At 42.9% G+C, this 18,474-nt stretch overlaps 1 protein-coding gene across 3 annotated transcripts in view; it reads left to right on the top strand.

The window, feature by feature from the left end:
• The window catches only part of LOC122444987 (NACHT, LRR and PYD domains-containing protein 1b allele 5-like), a 42,029-nt gene extending 26,880 nt beyond the window's left edge, over positions 1 to 15,149 (top strand). For 2 of the 3 annotated variants that reach the window (XM_043473888.1, XM_043473887.1), the window contains 8 exons: positions 310 to 527; positions 639 to 889; positions 4,206 to 4,340; positions 7,110 to 7,248; positions 8,652 to 8,705; positions 8,961 to 9,041; positions 11,541 to 11,813; positions 13,649 to 15,149. In XM_043473888.1, coding sequence (XP_043329823.1) covers positions 310 to 527; positions 639 to 889; positions 4,206 to 4,340; positions 7,110 to 7,248; positions 8,652 to 8,705; positions 8,961 to 9,041; positions 11,541 to 11,813; positions 13,649 to 13,668 — 1,171 coding nt within the window. In that variant the 3' untranslated portion in view covers positions 13,669 to 15,149. The remainder of the gene's footprint in view (positions 1 to 309; positions 528 to 638; positions 890 to 4,205; positions 4,341 to 7,109; positions 7,249 to 8,651; positions 8,706 to 8,960; positions 9,042 to 11,540; positions 11,814 to 13,648) is intronic. The other variant, XM_043473889.1, reaches the window with a different exon arrangement.
• The last annotated feature ends 3,325 nt before the right edge of the window (positions 15,150 to 18,474 follow it).

An 18,474-nucleotide genomic window follows, 5' to 3' on the forward strand; every position in this document is an offset into this window, starting at 1 on the left:
GTTGCAGAGAGTGGGGGCTGCTCTCCTGTGGCACACGGGCTTAGTTGCTCCGAGGTAGGTGGGATCTTCCCGGATCAGAAATCAAACCCGTGTCTCCTGCTTTGGCAGGAGAATTCTTTACTACCGAGCCACCAGGGAAGGCCTTAGATTGTTTCCTTTGAGAGTGATGCTGCTTCAAAATGTTACGGAGTTCCCTCAGTGCTTTTGAGTGAAATTAAATAACCAAAAAAATGAGTTAAAAAAATTTTTTTTGAAGAAATCCTCTCCTAACATCAGGACTTGACGGGTGTTCTTATCTGTCCATTGTAGGCTGAAGGTGGATGGAGAGGGAACTTACCAGTGCACGGAGACTGGTCTGATATTTGAGGTTAACAGGAAAGTTGATATCAAGTATTGCGTCTTGTCCTGGAGCAAATACTCAGACCTCATTGTGAAGCCCTGGGCCGTCGGTGGACCCTTGTTTGATGTTAAATGTGACCCGCTCTGTCTTACCTCCATTCAGTTTCCACATTCCCTCTGCTTGGGTCGTGAGTACTTGTTTGCTAAAAGTTTAATTGGCATGTGCATGTGTGGATGTGTGGGTATGTGTGCAACGCATGCAATGCCCAGGACACTAATTCACCTTCATGTGCTAACAGACCAAGATGCCAACATGACGTTCAAAGTCTTCCACGTTAAAAGTACTGGGGCCTCATTAGAATATACTGTGGACCATTCTGCCACCCATGTCAAATGGCGTGTGAGTTCTCTTTCTCCTGTGGGACCCGTTATTCAAAGCGAAGAGACGGTATTCCACCACGGGGCGGTGATCTTGTACAAAGCCATCGACCATAACCCGTCCTTGTCTTTTCGAGTGTATGTAGCAACCAATAATGAATCCTTCATCAAGGTAAAGTCAATGAAAGTGAATACTAAATGTTGAATACTGTGTGTTCAGACTTTAATGCAAGGTCTGGGTGATGTCTGTTGATTTAAGATCTGGGTGTCTCTGTTGATTTAATTGTCTCCCCACGGTGGGTCTGATGTCATGCTCACTCACCGACGTTATAAGATCAGTGCCAGGTCCTCAGATCCTTGGGGCATGGGTGTTTATACACGTGAACAGCGTCGGGAGGAGAGCAGATAGGAAAATAGCTCTCTAGAGGTGGGTGTGGCACAATCAAGCAGGCCTGGCCTCAGAGAGGGTTGCCTGGAGAACAGCCAAGGCCATCTATTCTTTACAGCCTTGCTGCTGAACATGTGATTTGGGGACCAGGGAACCAGGAGTGGCTGGTTGCTGTCAGCAGGGTGTTCCTTAAAATGCCAAATCTCAGCACCACCCAGACCTGCCTGCCCTGCTCAGAATTCCCAGGTAACTGGGACATTACAGTTGGCAAGACACCTGCCCTGGATTCACTGGGGGGGCCGTTTTGGGTCTTTGGGTCAAATGTAGGGAGACTGGAGATTCCTCCTTGGCTTAACGCTCTGCCAGTAAGATACACCTCATAGGGTAACTCATTCCAGAGTAATTTTTTGGATAAAAGTTGACGTTTGGTTCGTGGGTTCAGCATTCTAGGTTTTGTAGCAGTAGATATTCATGAAGCACCCAATACGTTTAAGGTATAATGACCTGAGGGGAAGGGTTTGAATATTCATAATGGAACCCGTTTGCCAGAATGCAGAATAAATCTATGTTGTTTAGCCCATTTTCTGAACTATATCATTGAGAACAGAGGATTGAATCTCCTTTTATACCCTGGCCCACTCTAAATACAGTTATAGTGACTTAGAGGTGGGTGGAGCACTGACAAAAGATAAAGCAGTGACTCAAAATTATCCTTTCAGATTCAAAATCAGGGTTTGACAGATGTGAAAAAAAAATAAGCGTTCGGTTCAGTTCAGTTGCTCAGTCATGTCTGACTCTTTGGACCCCATGAACCGCAGCACGCCAGGCCTCCCTGTCCATCACCAACTCCCGAAGTCCACCCAAACCCATGTCCACTGAGTCAGTGATGCCATCCAACCATCTCATCCTCTGTTGTCGCCTTCTCCTCCTGCCCTCAATCTTTCCCAGCATCAGGGTCTTTTCAAATGAGTCACCGCTTTGCATGAGGTGGCCAAAGTATTGGAGTTTCAGCTTCAGCATCAGTCCTTCCAGTGAACACCGAGGACCGATCTCCTTTAGGATGGACTGGTTGGATCTCCTTGCTGTTCAAGGGGCTCTCAAGAGTCTTCTCCAACACCACAGTTCAAAAGCATCAATTCTTTGGCCCTCAGCCATCTTTATAGTCTAACTCTCACATCCATATATGACCGCTGAAAAAACCATAGCCTTGACTAGACAGACCTTTGTTGACGAAGTAATATCTCTGCTTTTTAATATGCTGTCTAGGTTGGTTATAACTTTCCTTCCAAGGAGTAAGTGTCTTTTAATTTCGTGGCTGCAGTCATCATCTGCAGTGATTTTGGAGCCCCCCCAAAGTAAAGTCAGTCACTGTTTCCACTGTTTCCCCATCTGTTTGCCATTAAGTGATGGGACCGGATGCCATGATCTTAGTTTTCTGAATGTTGAGCTTTAAGCCAACTTTTCACTCACCTCTTTCACTTTCATCAAGAGGCTTTTTAGTTTCTTCACTTTCTGCCATGAGGGTGGTGTCATCTGCATATCTGAGGTTATTGATATTTCTCCTGGCAATCTTGGTTCCAGCTTGTGCTTCCTCCAGTCCAGCGTTTCTCATGATGTACTCTGTATATAAGTTAAATAAGCAGGGTGACAATATACAGCCTTGATGTACTCCTTTTCCTATTTGGAACCAGTCTGTTGTTCCCTGTCCAGTTCTAACTGTTGCTTCCTGACCTGCATACAGGTTTCTCAAGAGGCGGGTCGGGGGTCTGGTATTCCCATCTCCTTCAGCATTTTCCACAGTTGATTGTGATCCACACAGCCATGATAAAGTATACTACTTTGTGAATTATAATTTGAGTTATAGAATTTATATCAAGCTACCCACTCCCAGTGGTTTTAGGTTGTAGTATTTGCATGCTTTAAAAATGTTATACAGATTATAACTAGCAATATGTATTAAAGTGTAAAAACTTTAAGTAACAGATTTTTTTGTTTCCTCCTAAGAAAGTAAAATATGCTTTCTGTAATCTCACTAAAGATAATACTTTCAGTTGGGAAAGTAATCTTCAAAGTGGTATAAAAATAACTGCACCTAAAGTATAATTCCTGGAGGAGGAAATGGCAACCCACTCCAGTATCCTTGCTTAGAAAATCCCATGGACAGAGGAGCCTGGTGGACTATAGCCCATGGGGTCACAAAGAGTTGGATATGACTGAGTGATTGAACACACATACCTATAAAGTAAAATTAGCATAGATTTGGAAAAAGCACTATTATTTAATGAACCTTATATTTTAAAAGTAAATTCAGTTAACTGAAAGAGCATGATCCAGACTTCCTGGGAAGCTGGGGTCAGGAGTTGATTACATCAGCAGATGTGGAGAAGGCTGCCGTCAGGACAATGGAGAGCGTGGCATGGGGAAGGCAGGATATCCTTCCTGGCTGGTGTTTTATTTTTACACCTTCTCCAGTTAATTTTTTTTTTTCCTGTGTAGGAAAAGATTTCCTTGAACTCTGTCTCAAAAAACCTAAATTTTATATTCAGCCATACAGCTACTTTACCAAGGGAGCTTGGGCCAGAGATTACATTCACCTCTTGGGGGGCCTTGGAACAATACATGTAAAATCGGTGTCCCTCTAGGGCCACGTCAGAAAGAGAGTTGTGTTAGCAGGATGGGAACATATCCAGTGTGGGGCAGAGACACTGGGAGTCAGCTGGAACCACTGCCAGTGAAAGAGGTGCTCTCTGTTCACATGATGGGCATGGAATTAATCCGCATGTGTCATGCAAGTGCTCATGTAACGTGCTCAGACCCTTCAGAAGCAAATTAGTGGTGCCACAGAGGGTATAAGTGACCCTTCTGGCTGTAGTGCTTTTGTGGGGAGATGTTTGGCTGTGTGAGAGATGCGTAGGACAGAGGTGCCTCCGCTTCTGGGCCTTTTTCCCCTTGTGATCACTGTGGGACATCCTCCCTGGCCGTCACTTCTGTAGGAGCACATGAAAATAATGCGACTGGCACATACACTGCCCGGCTCTTGACTTTGACTCTCACAGTTGTTGCTGATGGATTTCAAAACCCAACCTATTTCCACCTTTAGGATATTTCCAAGTCTGTAAAGCACTCCTCTAAGAAATTCATGAAAATCGACAAGCCTCCAGTTTGCCAGAAGTTGCTGCAGAATGGGAAGAAGTACAGGCTGATCAGTGAGCCAGAAGCTGAGATCACCCCAGAGGTAGACACTGTAGAAAATCAGCTTGGAGTAGCAGTGGGGGGAGTGTGTAGATTTCTTAGATAGAGCATCTTGAAGATATTTAAAAATAATGCATTTTGTTCTCCTTTTTTTATCTCCTAGTGTCTAAGAAAGCAGTTGTTTTGTTAAACTTGCATTTTATTCCAAAGGTGCTGTTGAATTTCAGGGTTCATCTGCAGTCATCAAAAATATAGACTCTCCATTTCTCTTTACCTTTGAAAAGGTTTTCAGTTTTCTTGCATTTTAAATTAAGTTATTCAAATAATTTTAGCTTCAAAGGAATACAAAACTTAAGTTTAAGTCATGCAAAGCATTAAAGGTTAATGGAAAAGAGTTGCTAACAAAGGATATCGGGCTTTTCCTACTGGAAGGCATTTGAAAAATAGTTATGGGAATAAATTGTTAGATTTGAAGCATTCACTGTACACACCATGACACTTGTAAGTGATTTTGGCTTCCCGGAAATGACTTAGTTATTTTTAAAGTTTATTTTCATTATGTGCCCTGGGTGTATGCCATAGCTTATCTAGTCTGGACATCTGTGTGGAAATTCCTTTTGTCTACCTCCTTTGTCTGTTTTACAGTTTATGAAAAGTTGAAAACATGTTTTGATTCCATATTAAAAGTGGGAGGCCAGAGAGCTAATTGCAATGGTCCATGTTGCATTGTTTTATTGCATTGGTATTATCAGGGCCTTGCACCCTATAGAAGCAGTCAGGTTGATCACGACAGTCTTCCTTCCTGTTTTGTTTCAAAGCGTCTCTGCACATGTTTTGAACCATTTGAGCCATACAATAACACGGCTGAGGAAGCCAATGTGCAAAGCAGGTGGGCGCTCTGCCCAGGCCACATAGGCCAGCAGAGCTTGCCCATGGCCCCGACTGCCTTGGCTCCTGAATCTACCGTCTCCCCACTGGGATCTGAGAGGTTGATTTTCATCCCTTCCATACTGATCAGGCCCCCGCAGATGGCACATCAAGAGAATCACGAGAATCAAACTGCAGCCTTGTCTGGGCAGTGGAACTAAATGAGAAGGGTGTGCTTTTCAGTGGCCTGTGCAGCATAATGGATTTCCCTGGGAAGCTTTAAAAAAAAATTCGGTGGCCTGGGTCCCACCTCCAGAGATGCTGACTTAATTGGTCTGGGAATGGCCCAGGCATTGGACTTGTTAAAGCTCCCAAGGTGACTATAATGTGCTGCCAAGGTTAAGAACCACTAGGAGAGGGAAGAATACATATTGAATGGGTGGATGTTCCCAGAAAGAGACCGAGGGGGTCTCAGGAGTTGTTTCTTACAAAAGATGTTGATAGCTAGAGGGCTTTAAATAGTCTGCATTCTAGTGCATAGTCAGTCACATAGTGGGTGCATAGTCTGTCACTAACTGAGTGCTCTCTCTTAACCAAATTTCTGGTCTATAAAATGGGGATAATCTCCCAAGATTGCTGTAAGGATCATATAAAGTAATGGTTTGGGGCACTCCTGAGAGTTGTAAAACTCCGTGTAAATATAAGGTGCTCTTATTAGTTTTATACCATTAATGATTTGCTTAACTGACATCAGATGTGCCTATTACCAGCCCACCTGATAAAAGCTAAGAATTAAAAAATAGGTAAGTCACAGTCTTTTCCCTCAAAGATGCCAGTGTAGTGAGGGAAATGCTCCATTCATGTAGAGAAATAATTTTACTATAACGTGGCGTTCCTTTAGAGACAAGTACAAGTGCAGTGGGTTTCCAGGAAGGCTTTCTCGTGGGTGATGTTGGCTCTGGGTTTGAAGGGTGAGGGATTCCCTGGGAGAGACAAGCTTTCCCAGGCTGTCCTGGGAGAGGTGGCCACAGGTGCCTAAGGAGGGCACGGAACTGTTCAGCTGGGCTGAGCCCCAGGAGAGTTCTGGGGAAATGAACCTGGAAGGATTTAGGAGAGTGGAGTTAGGGGAGGCGCTGTCTCAGCTTTGTAGAGCTCGGTGACTGACTGTTGGAAGGTTAGGAGGATAATACTAGTGACTTGGAACAGAAAGGAAGAGGAACAGATTAAGAGCATTAGTTTGTATTGGTGACACCCGGTGCAGTTCACTAATGTTTTTTTTAAAGATGTATTTCTTGCTAGCCAAGAAGAGAAGCAGAGGCATGGGAAGCCAGGAGACAGTCTGAATAGTGGTTAAGAGCTCAGACTTTGGAGTCACAGACGTGTATTCCAGTTCCAGTTCCACCACTTAGATGTGGACTTGGGCAAATTCAGTCACTTCTCCGGGATCGTTTACTCATAAAATAGTGATAACAGGATTTGTTGGGGGAAGGTGGTGTTCACTGAGGGAATGTGGACACAGCACTGCACATAGTTCTGTAAATGTGAAATCAGTTGGACAGGTCAGAGAATGATCTAAGAGAAAGGTGGTAAAGAGCTTAAAGCACCTGGGAGAGAGTGGCTGATGGTTGAGCACAGGTTCCATTTGGGGAACATGAAATATTGGAAGTCGGGAAAGGGCTGAAAAGTTACACTTTGGAAAACAAGGGCCATGGGACTAGAAGCTTCAGTGAGGTGGAAAACAGTTCTAAGTAAGAGTAAGGGGGGCTGAAAGCGGGAGAGTGAGAGGAGGTGTGGTTAAGGAGTGGATTTACAAGGTCAGAACTTCAACGGGTGTCCACTGAAGCACTGACCCTTCTCATTGCCTTTATTCCTTATCTGACATTTTATGTTGTTAATTAATGCAACTTTTAAATTTACGAAAACCACCTTTTTTTTTTTTTTGAAGGAAATTGAATTTGTGGATGGTTCACTTTTAAAATTGAAAAGTTATATTGAAGTGTATCTGGAGCAACCAGTGGAGTTTAAATTACTCTTGGTTGAAATGGATTCCGAGGAGATTGTATGGAAGGCAAAACTGAGAGAGTGTGAGTATCTTGTATCTTTATTGACTCAAAACTCTGTTTGGCAGGTGGGGGGTTGGGGAGGGTTGGGGGGACTGGCTCGGGTGGAAGGCAAATAGGTACTCGTCTGTTCCATCACCGTAACATCAAAAAATTCGATTAAGAGAAGCAGAGGCCCCAGTTCTTGGGACAGAAGTGCTGGCTCTGGTTCTCAGGCCTCCACCGTCAAATCCCCACATTCAGCAGATGCACAGAGCCCATATTTGCTATTGAGGCTTTATACTCCAGAAACAAAACCCAATCTAATCCATTTGGGATTCTGTCCTAGTTTAAGCCAGAAGCTTTTGTATAGGTGTGACTCCTGTTCTCAATATTATACCCTTAAATTAGCCAGTTTGAAACAGGCCCTTTTATACAAACTACCGTTACTTAACCCAGAGGAGTCCTAGTTTTGGGATTCTGTATTGGAGATTGTATTATTTAATTTGCTCAAATAAATGAACCTGAAAGATGTTAACTTTTTAATCATAGCAAATGCCACAGTAATAAAGGTATTTAATATGTAGCAACCTGAATAACAGATGTTCTTCCAGACTAAGCCTCTTGGCAGTTTTAAAGACCACTTTTTAAGACTTCTTTTTAAAACTTTACTTAATAATATTCTGCCTCATAAGATGGTTCTGCTTTCTGTTGTTTTGGGGAGGCCTATCCTAATGATGAACAGAAATTGCCCATCACTCATAAGATGTCTTCACTTAAGGGACCTGTGGAAGGCCTGCCCAACATAAAGGCGTCTGTTTGAGCAGGGCTGAACTCATGGGGCAGGTGGTGTCAAATCATAATGAAGTGTCTGCAAAGAACCCACCAAGTATACATAATGATAATACATATATGAGATTCTTTTACGTGTGTGTATTTGTGTGTGTGTGTGTGTGAGAGAGAGTCACTTAGCCATGTCCGACTTTTTGCGACCCCATGGACTGTAGCCCACCAGACTCCTCTGTCCATGGAATTCTCCAGTCAAGAATACTGGAGTGGGGTACATATAAATATACTTAAAATTTAAAGATGTTATTTATTTTTAAAAAATGTTTATGGCTTCCTTCTCCATATGGCACGTGATGTTCTATTTACAGTAGTTTTAGATTTAGAGAAATACGGAAGGAATGATATTTCACCTGGCCTCTGGGTGTGGCAGATACCATGCCGGCAGTGTGCAGATGACTGAAATATGGGAAACGCTGGTCCCACCAGACATGCTGGAAGGAGTTCAAGCTCAGGGTATTTGCATACATACCAAGTTAAAACCCACATTTGAATTTGAGAGAGATTACCAAAACCCTAGAGCTTCACGTGCTTTCACACATCGATGCTTTAATTCCAATTTCATGCCGCTTTTCCAACTGCTGCTTATTGTACCTTAACAGGTGACTGGGTTCAGCAAAATCGGAACCAGAACATTTCAAAAAGCTGCACAAGTGGTAAGTGCTTGTAAGTGGACATTAAACTCGTCTCTTCCTTCTATCCACTAGAATTTTAACTCTGCTTTGCAAATCCAGTAACGTTCAGGATCTGTTAAGTGTTCCGTAACTCTTAATCATCTGAATGAGCTTTGAATCCTTTTTTAATTTGCTGTCAGAATGATGATTTTAAAATGATTTTTGAAAAGTCCGGCTTGAAGATGGGTGGATGATAAAACCCTAAGGGAAAGCCAATTTGCTGTTGTTTTTTTAAAGGTAACAGGCGACGAAAAAGGAGTAGCAGCTTACCCGATGAGATGGTCTATGATAAAAGAATGAAGCAGATTGACAGTTCAGGTTTGTAAAAATGTCCTCTGTGGCTGTCAGTCACTTCCTCCGGTCTCCCCCAGGACATTCATCTGACACATGTTCTTCTTGGGTCAGTCTCCCTGGAGTCATATCCTAGGTGTGCCTGCTCTCCCAGCTACCTTCCCGCTGTGTCCAAGCTTCTCAGGCCTGGATAGAGGTCCTAGGTGGCCTGCCCCAGCCTCCTTTTCCACCTTGGCTGCCCAGTCCTACCCTGCACTTGGTGAAAGTAGAATTGGGGGCCAGGGGAAGGTCTTGCAGCCTGTAGGGCCAGTGGCCATGGCCTGTCCATCTGTGCATCTCCTATAGCACTGAGCCTGCAGCCTCTAATGTAGAAGATAATGAGCGTTCACTGAAGAAGTGAATAATGAACGTCCATGTGTGCATTCACTGGCTTCACAGTTACTAACTATACTTGGGGGGAGGGAGCCACCAGCTCAATTATTAGAGATAAAGGTCAAGTTAATTTCTTCCATTTAAATGGCAGAGACCAAGGCTTGATAGCTGTGAAAAGACAGTAGAGATTTAAGCACTTAACAACAGTACTCCAAGGAACCAGAAGATGGAGTATGTACCTCAAAATTCAAGTCCAACCAGAATTCATAAATCAAAGTTTAAAAACCCAGGCTCAAATTACACAAGACAAGATCTTAAGGCTTTGGGGGCCTCATGTAGATGAACCCTTTCATCAAAATACCTTTTATTATTGTAAGAAGGTGTGAATCTAAAAGCAGATAAACTCTATAGACTAAAATAAGATGTTATTCGCTTGGAGTTGAAGAGGATGATGTATGTCTGATTTTACTGTATATCACTAGAGAATTGTTTATTATTTCTATTAAATGAACATCAAAATAAATGAGGCTCTGGAATTATTTTTAAAACCTAACCAAATTGGAATACATATTTCTTTCAGTTTTATTGAAATATAGTTGACAAAAATTGTATATAAGTACACAATGGGATGCCTTGATGTATGCATACATTGTGAAATATTTACCGATCGAATTAATTAGCACATCTATCACCTCACACAGTCACCTTTTTTTTTTGGTGGTAGAACTCATAAGACCTTCTCTTAGCAAATCTCAAAGAGTACAGCATAGTATTTATTATTAACTGTAGTCATGCTGTATATTAGATCCTCAAAAATTATTCACTTATAACTGAATGGGACACATAGGAAAATTTTTTCCTCTTTTGCAGTTATTTGGCTATTTAAAATTAGCTCCAAGAACAAGTAGCTAGACATAGAATAAAATGATCAAATACTACCTAGAAAATTAAGGATTTCCAGCCTTTTTCGAGTTGACTATGTGGTAGCAAATAAATTATTAATGATTTACTTTTGTTTAGATATTTTCACATTTTTTAAGATACTGAGTGACTATCCTGATGGTTTGAGGCTCAGCATATCACCATATTGCTTTTTAAAATATAGTCATCTCTTAACTCTAAGTCACTTTGAGATCTTGTTAAACTTTCGATACAGAATCTGACATGGTAGGTTTGGGGATCATCCCGAGAACTTGCGTTTTGGATGGATGGATTCCCTGTGTGGTTTCTCTTGCAGCAGTTTGAGAGGAACAGAAGTCACATGTGTTAGAAGACCACTAGGGGGCAGTGGCCGCCCTTTAGAAACCATTCTTGAGTACAGTGGTTAGGGTTCAATATAAATGTTAGGTTCCCTTCATTAGACTATTGGCTCTCGATGAGCGAAGTGTTATGGTTCTGGAGGAGGGGCAGGAAGGATTCTTCCTCTCACCCTCTTATGGCAGCTCCAGGGTTTGTAAGGCCTGGAGGATCCTTAACGAGACTCTACCCCTGGTGAGCTTGGCTGTGTCATAGCACAACCATCTGAAAAGTGTGAACATAGAAAACCCAGCTGGGGCTGGTATTTTGTATTGGGTCACTGGTTTGCATTGGCAGACATAATCCCTTCCAGAATGATGACATGGTTTCTTAGTGAACAACAGATACTAATATTACAGACGCTGTACCCTGACTTTTCTGTGGAATATGCTCTTCCCCCTAACGCCAGGAGATGGCAGAATGGAGACTGCAGTTCATATCTCTTGCTACCCTCTTAGGTGACCACTGAAGTTAGCGCTTTGTATGTGAAGATGCAGAGATGGGCAAGGGGAAAAGTTGTATATTTTTCTTTTTGAGCCACATAAAGTATTTTTGGTGCCTGATTTTTTTTTTCCCTCCAGCCTAATTTGTGCAGTTTTGCAAAACAATTTCATTCCCTGAATCACTGAATTATCCTTGTGAGCATTATACCCCAGTTCAACCTTATGTGTAATCATTCCCTTCGGTTCTTCTAATAGTTTGGAGAGCAGGGATTTTTTTGGTGCTTAAATTTATTTTAAAAGCAGTTAAAGTTTCAAATCATGGTATCCTTTTTTATATAAAGAGAATACATTTTCATTGTCAATGACTATAAATGAAGTGTTGAGAGGAACTACTGAATTCTTCGTGTGCTTTTAGATGGGGTGAAGACTAAAACCCTGTTAACAGACACTCAGTTGTTTAACCTTGCTGAGAAGCTGGGGAAGGAGTGGTTAAAGATTGCCATTGCCAACCTGAAGCTGAATATTAGCGAAATCGATGCTATCCGGGAGAAGGAAGACAATGTTACAATCAGTAAGTTTAAGATGCTGAAGAAGTGGCAAGAGAAGGAGCAGAGTAATGCCACAGCTCAGAATTTATGTAACTGCTTAAAAAATGTTGATTCAGTTGAAGTCCAAGATGTGCTGAGAGGTAAGCAAAAAATTATCTTAGTCATTTACTTGGGGTCAAGCTGTGTCTTTGTAAATAGCAAATCTGTACTCTAGAATGTGTTAGTCACGTCTAAGCTCGGGTTCAGAAGATTGTGCAAATGCTCCGCAGTAAGCACATGGGTCATAATCTAAGTAAAGGTGATTCACGTGTGGCATCAGAGGAAGTATTTGAATGCCATCTCAAGTGCTGGCTAGGTGTGTGACCAAGCAGGTTTGTTTGTTTTTTTTTAATTGAAGTATACTTGATATACAGTAAGGTACAGGTGTACAATGTAATGTTTCACAATTTTTATAGGTTATATTCTGTTTACAGTTATAAAATACTGGCTATATTCCCTGTGTTGTGCCATATATCTATGACTAAGCAAATTCCTTACCTCGCCTGAAGCCTTTATATTCTCATCTGTCAAATGGATGCAAAACTCCCAATGTCCTAGGTCTCTTGTGAGAATGAAAAGAGATAATGCATATAAAAGCTCCAGGTTCAGGCAGCGAGACTCAGGCAGGAGTAGATAATGTCCTTTCTTGTTCAGTTGCTCAGTCATGTCCGACTTTTGCAGACCCCATGAGCGGCTGCACGCCAGGCTTCCCTGTCTTTCTCTGTCGCCTGGCGTCTGCTCAAACTCATGTCCGTTGATAATGTTTTTAACTGGAGACCTAACTGGGGGCCTTGAGCCTTCCAGGCTTTCTGTGGTGTTGATGCAGTGCTCCACTTGGTGGCACTAGTGAGCCTCCAGCAGCAAAGATGGGAACAGAGAGCTAAAGGGAGTTGTTTCTGGTCTCAGTCCAGAAAACCACAGGGTTCCTTCCTTTGTGTTGAAGCACTTCTTTTTTTTTGTGGCTTGACTTAGCATATTGTTAGACCCAAGGTCAAACCAATTCACAACTTGGATTTTTATTAATATGTATTGTTACCATGATTAACAAATGCTGTGTTACTTCTCAGAAGCAAGTCAGAGAGAGGTTTTTATTTGGAATTCTATGCGGACTTTTTGTTCCTTAAAGAATGTAAAAGTGTGTCAGCCACCCCAAAAGCTTATATGAAAAGTTAAAGTCTGGGGTGACCTCTCAGGATGCAGTCAGGTGTGGAGGGCGAGCTTTCTGAACGCCCCCACCAGTTTGGATGCAAGAGCTGCAAGCCAATAGAATAGCCAGTTTCAACATCAAATTTCTTTTCCTTGAATATGTTGAAATTATGTAAATCACTGAGGCCCACATGTGGAAATCTCCTTATTTGCATATAGGCACTTCTGCCTATTGACAGTACTGGCCTCTGCTGTGTTGAGGAAACAATCATAGCCTCTTCCATCAAAGGAAGGCTTGGAAGTCTGACCGTCTCACAAATCCTGTAGAATGGGTGGTTATTTGTCGTTTTGTTTTTATCTGCTCTTGACTTCGCTAGACGCTTGACTTGTTGCCACATAAAGCTGAATAAGGATTTGTGACATTTTTTTGGCAGTGAAATGGATCATAAAAGCTTATTTGTCCAATTTGTCATTGAATAGGAGAAAAATCTTCAGTGAGTTACAAACGAACAAAAAGCCAGAAATTTTCCAGTGTTTTCTGCCCTCCTGTAGCCAAAATATCTGGGTGATTGGCTGACTTTTGTGTCTTTATCAGGGCATTTTAGTGTCTTATAACTGCAGCCTTAAAAAATTGCACTGGTTTATCTTCATCTCAGGAAAACCCAGCCACTCCAGCAGTTCCTTTTTGAAACGGACAAGTGAAACGGCAGTTTGAAACGGCCTTTCTTTAAACGCATGTGCTCTTTCCCCACAACAATGAATCCCTGAATTCGTTTCTCTCCCTTGTTAGGCTTCTTACAGGAAACGTGAGGTTTGAAAGATGAGCTGGAAAAGGAAGCCTCAGGAACTTCCGCCTTCAAAGACTGTCTCCGTGGTAATACGGCATAGACTTCGGGACCCAGAGCTACACAACCTGTGGAAGCAGCTCCTTTCACAGACCACTTGCAGCTCACATTATTCAGGGGCAAAGGGAATGTGAAATATTTGGAAACCTTGAGGAAGAAGAAAAAACCTCTATAATATCAAGAATTTTTTTTTGTACCTCCCACTCTCACCATCCCACCCGGCTTCCCCACCCAAACACATCCACTTATAAAGGGTGCCTAAAATGACTCAACAGCAGTCAGGCGAGAAATGTGGTAATTTTCCTACTGGAGTCTGTGAACTATGAAATTCCTATCAAGCGTTTGGAACATTTTTTTTTAGCAATTAAGTGGTGGAGTACTTAAATTGCACCAATTTCACCTAGCTTTTTTTCCTCGTGTCATTAATGATGAAGAGAGGCTCCTGTTCTTTTAGCTCCCACACAGTCAGACACTCATGTGCTGCCGGGTCCAGTATGTCTTTTTATGTGAGGTGTGATTTCCGCGTCTCACATTACTAACCAGTCTGGCTGGTGGTCTGTTAGACCATTAAATCAATCATGTTACCTGGCCCTAGGGTCATTAGAAAGGATCATAATCCTCTCCCCATCCGGGCTGGTGCAAACGCTCACAGGTGGTGGCCTCATCTTAACTGGGGAAGTTCACCTGGATCCATCGTCAGAGTCCCTGCAGATTTTGTCAACCTTCTGAAATCACCAAACACTGCATTTCTTGACCTTGACCCTGGATTGTTTACTTGGCGGGGGGGCGGGCAGTGCGGGAATGCCACTTAGAAATAGCCTTAGTCAGGACCAAGGAACACTGTCGTCTCTTCTTGAAGAGGACTTGCCCGAGGGAATCATGGGCCATATTGGCTCTTGTTAATGGGTGAAATCTTTTTTTTTTTAAAATATGTCTTAATATGTATAGATATTGTCACTCTCCCAGAATCATGTGTGTCGTGATTAACATTTTGGATATGTTTTGTTAACTTATTTGAAGAAACTATAAATTACCATTAGTCCCCTGTAGACAGTAGCTGGAGAGTAAATTCAATCTTAATGAATTAATCAGAGGAACACACTTTATAGCTTTGCCTGTGAAGAACAAATTCATTTTATAGGGAAGAACGTATTGATATTATTAATGATCAGGGATCCAGTGGAATTAAAATCAGTGTCACTTTATGAGTTTTTTTTTTAATTGTTCTATATTTCAGGAAACACATGGAGTTTTAACATTCAGAAGTGTAAAATACTTAAAGGTCTTGAATTTTTTAAGTGTTTATTATTTTTTGTAAGTTGTTTTCCAAAGAAAATCGCAATTTCAGAGGTGCTTTGTATATAAGCTGGTTTCCTAACAATTTCCAGCCTTTTTCCTACTGTGGATAAAGGGAAGAACAATAAATCTGCATCTGTACAGTGCAAATATGTCTTCTTTGTGTTATTATTTACTTACAGATTACTTTTTTTTTTTTTTTCAGATTACTTTTTAAAGCATCATCTTCCTTGATTATTATTATCTTGGCTGTTTGGGCATTAGTTGGTTTTGCTCCCAGACCCAGTTCTTGAAGTAAAGTTGAGTGAGGGTAAAGCAGGGGCACATAACCCAGGAGTTTTCACAGATTCAGGAGCACCCCCACACCCCCTAACCCTTCTCCCTCCAGGAATGTCCAGGAATGAGTTCTCCCACCTGTGCATGGGAAGGTATGTTTTTATTTAAAACCAGGTGTATTCATAGTGAGCTCCTTACCTGTGTCTCTCTGTAACAGGATTTTCCTGCACATTTGCGACAGGTTTTGTCATTTTGGGGGGTGGCTTTAGGGGACAGGCTTTCTCCCCTGCTTTGTCAAATGGAAGTGTTTTCACTCCATTTTCTAAAGAGGACACTGTCTTTGCTGAATTGAAGTGTGTTCTCATGAGGATGGTTGTTTTCAGCAGTTGGTCCAGCCTGTGGCCATTGCTGGAAGTCCTCAGGGTGAAGCAGCCTGCTTCTTGCTGAAGGCGGAGATCCCGACTGCTGGGAGCGCGTCTCTTCCAGCCTACACACCGGGGTTTGAGCATTTCTGATAATGGCTCTGTGGCTGCTGCTACTTAACAGAGGCCCTGGGCTAGAATTCTGAGTGCAGAGTTCTGAAGTTCTTCCTGCTTTTTTAAGCTGAGACCTCCAGCCTGGAGCCTCCAGAGGACTCAGATCCAATTTACTCCAATCATGTTGTAAACTCCTAGTTAAGCAGCCTGGAGTTAGGCTGCCATCTTTATTCTGCAGAAGTCCATTCTTGCTGTGTGCTTTAACCTTTGGCATAAGTTTCATTTTTAGAAGGGGGTCTTATCTGTGCATTTATAGCAGTGTTTTGTTTTCAAGCAAGTTGGGAAATCTAAAAGATGGTTTTGTGACATAAAAACTGTGGGGAGGGGCTTGGATGAGTTCCATGTTTTCTTTAGCTGGAGGAGCCTTTTGTGAAAGGAAGTCTCACCTGGAAGCTGCATTGGTGAAGCATTCAGAAGTGGCGCTGCTCTGGTTCGGGGGTTACTGAGGGCCGATGCGGGGTTGTTGAGGCGCCCTGCTGGACCCCTGACTGGCTCCTGTTGAGCAGTGTGTGAACCAGCCATTGAGGTGACTGCTGTTGAGATGACTGGGTCTCTTGTAGCTTGTATCTGTGACATCTGCAGTGGGAAATAACCCCATTTTCAGTTCACTGGTAATCCTTCGGTGGCACATTGCTCCTGATGGACCACATAATCCCAGGCCATAGATATGTTAATCGCTTAAATCATCCACCCTGTAGAGGCCTTCCAGCCTGCCTTTCCCTCTGTAGTGATGAGAGCACGTGATGGCTGTTGCTCCATCAGCCCGGGTTCCGGAAGAGAACAGCAGAGCAGAGCCCCCAGCCGATCCACAGTGAGCCTGTTCCTCAAGCAAGAAATGGACCTTTGTTTTAAGCCAGGAAACCAACACTCGGAGGAGCCTTGGTGACTTTCACGGGTGTTCCCCCATTCTCAGCAGGTGCAGTTGTTTTGAGCCAGGGGAACATATGCATTCTATAATTTTTTTGTGTGATTGGAAACGATTTGATTTCTAAAAGACTTTCTTATTTATTCTTAGGTTAAAAATGAGAACCGTGGGAACTTGTGAAAATTTGCCTTTTTCTCTGTACCATTTTTAAGTGCCAGGGCCTGAGTCCACAAATACAGGAGTGACATGACCTTGCCTGTACTTGCATCTCTCACAGTGCAGTGAGGGAGAGGGGAGAAGCTTAAGTAGATTTGATGTTGTTTGCATGGTTATGATGACTCACTGTGACCTGAATTATGGTTTAGTCGCTAAGTCGTGTCCAGCTCTTTTGCGACCCTATGGACTGTAGCCCACCGGACTCCTCTGTCCAGGGGATCTTCCAGGCCCAGGGATCGAACCCATGTCTCCTGCGGCTTCTGCACTGCAGACAAATTCTTTACCACTGAGTCATGGGGGAAACCTGTGACCTGCGATTGAGAAGCCAAGGGTACGGGTTGCAAGCACGGGGCAGAACCAGGCCGCCGGGGCTCAGATCCCAGCGTCTACTACTTCCGATGTAAGCCTCTATGGTCTCTTTCTTTACTTCCTCATCCATAAAAAGGGGAAGGCAATGGTGCCTCCTCAGGGTTTTTGAGAGGATTCTGTGCATTTGTGGTATAAACACTTGCAGAAACATGCTTGGTACTTAGTAAGCAGGGGTAAGCATTAGTTCCTGTTGCTTCTAGAAAAAGGTTACTTGAGTGTATTGTCTCTGATGTTACATTGATGTCATAATTTACACTCATAATTTTAATATCATACTAAAAGATACATACAAATAACTAAAACTTTTGAGTTGTTGACCTAATACATGTCAACCAAAAAGTTGATACAATTCAATTTTTGAAAAATATGGTTGGACTTTCTTCCTTATTTAAATGTTTTCTCAGTCAGCCCAGACTGCTACAACAAAATACCACAGGCTGAATGGCTTAAACAACAGAAGTGTGTTCTCAAAGTTCTGGAAGTTGGGAAGTCCAAGATCAGGGTGCTGGTGGATTTGGTGTTTGGTGAAAACTCCCAGGTTTGCAGCAGGTCATCTTATTACTGTGTCCTCACATTGGGGTTGGGGGAGACCTCTCCAAGTCTCTCTCTTTTTTTTTTTTAACTTTATTAACACAAGCCTTCTTTTTTTTTTTTTTCCTTTTGCCACACTGCAAGTCATGTGGGATCTTAATTCCCTGTCTAGGGATCCAACCTGTGCCCTCTGCATTGGAAGGCAGAGTCTTAACCACTGGCCCGCTAGGGAAGTCCCCTCCAAGTCTCTTCTGACAAGGGCACTAGTCCCACGAGGACCTAACCTCCTAAAGGCCCCACCCCTCATACTGTCACACTGGGGATCAGGGATTCCATGTGTGACTTTTAAAGGAACACAGACGTTCAGTCCATGGCAGTATTGTAGATGCACTTTGCCTTAAAACAGGAAGCCACAGTTGTGCTAGCCGGAAACAACCATTTAGTCCTCAAGCAGGGAAACTGCGTGGTCCAGGCGACACAGCCACGGGGACTCCGGCCTCTGTCCCTTCTGGCTTCAGACAAAGCCCGTGTTCCCCCCGCTTTGACTCCCAGGCTTGCTTTCCTCATTAGGGTGTCTAAGGCCCTTGTGCATCTCTTGAGTTGTAACACACCCACCTGTGGCTATCTGGCCGGATCACTCTGCAGAACTGACCCTTTTTCCCCAAAGCTCTGGGCCTTCAGT

This window comes from Cervus canadensis, chromosome 7, assembly GCF_019320065.1.
Source record: "Cervus canadensis isolate Bull #8, Minnesota chromosome 7, ASM1932006v1, whole genome shotgun sequence".
NCBI classification, from domain to species: Eukaryota; Metazoa; Chordata; class Mammalia; order Artiodactyla; family Cervidae; genus Cervus; species Cervus canadensis.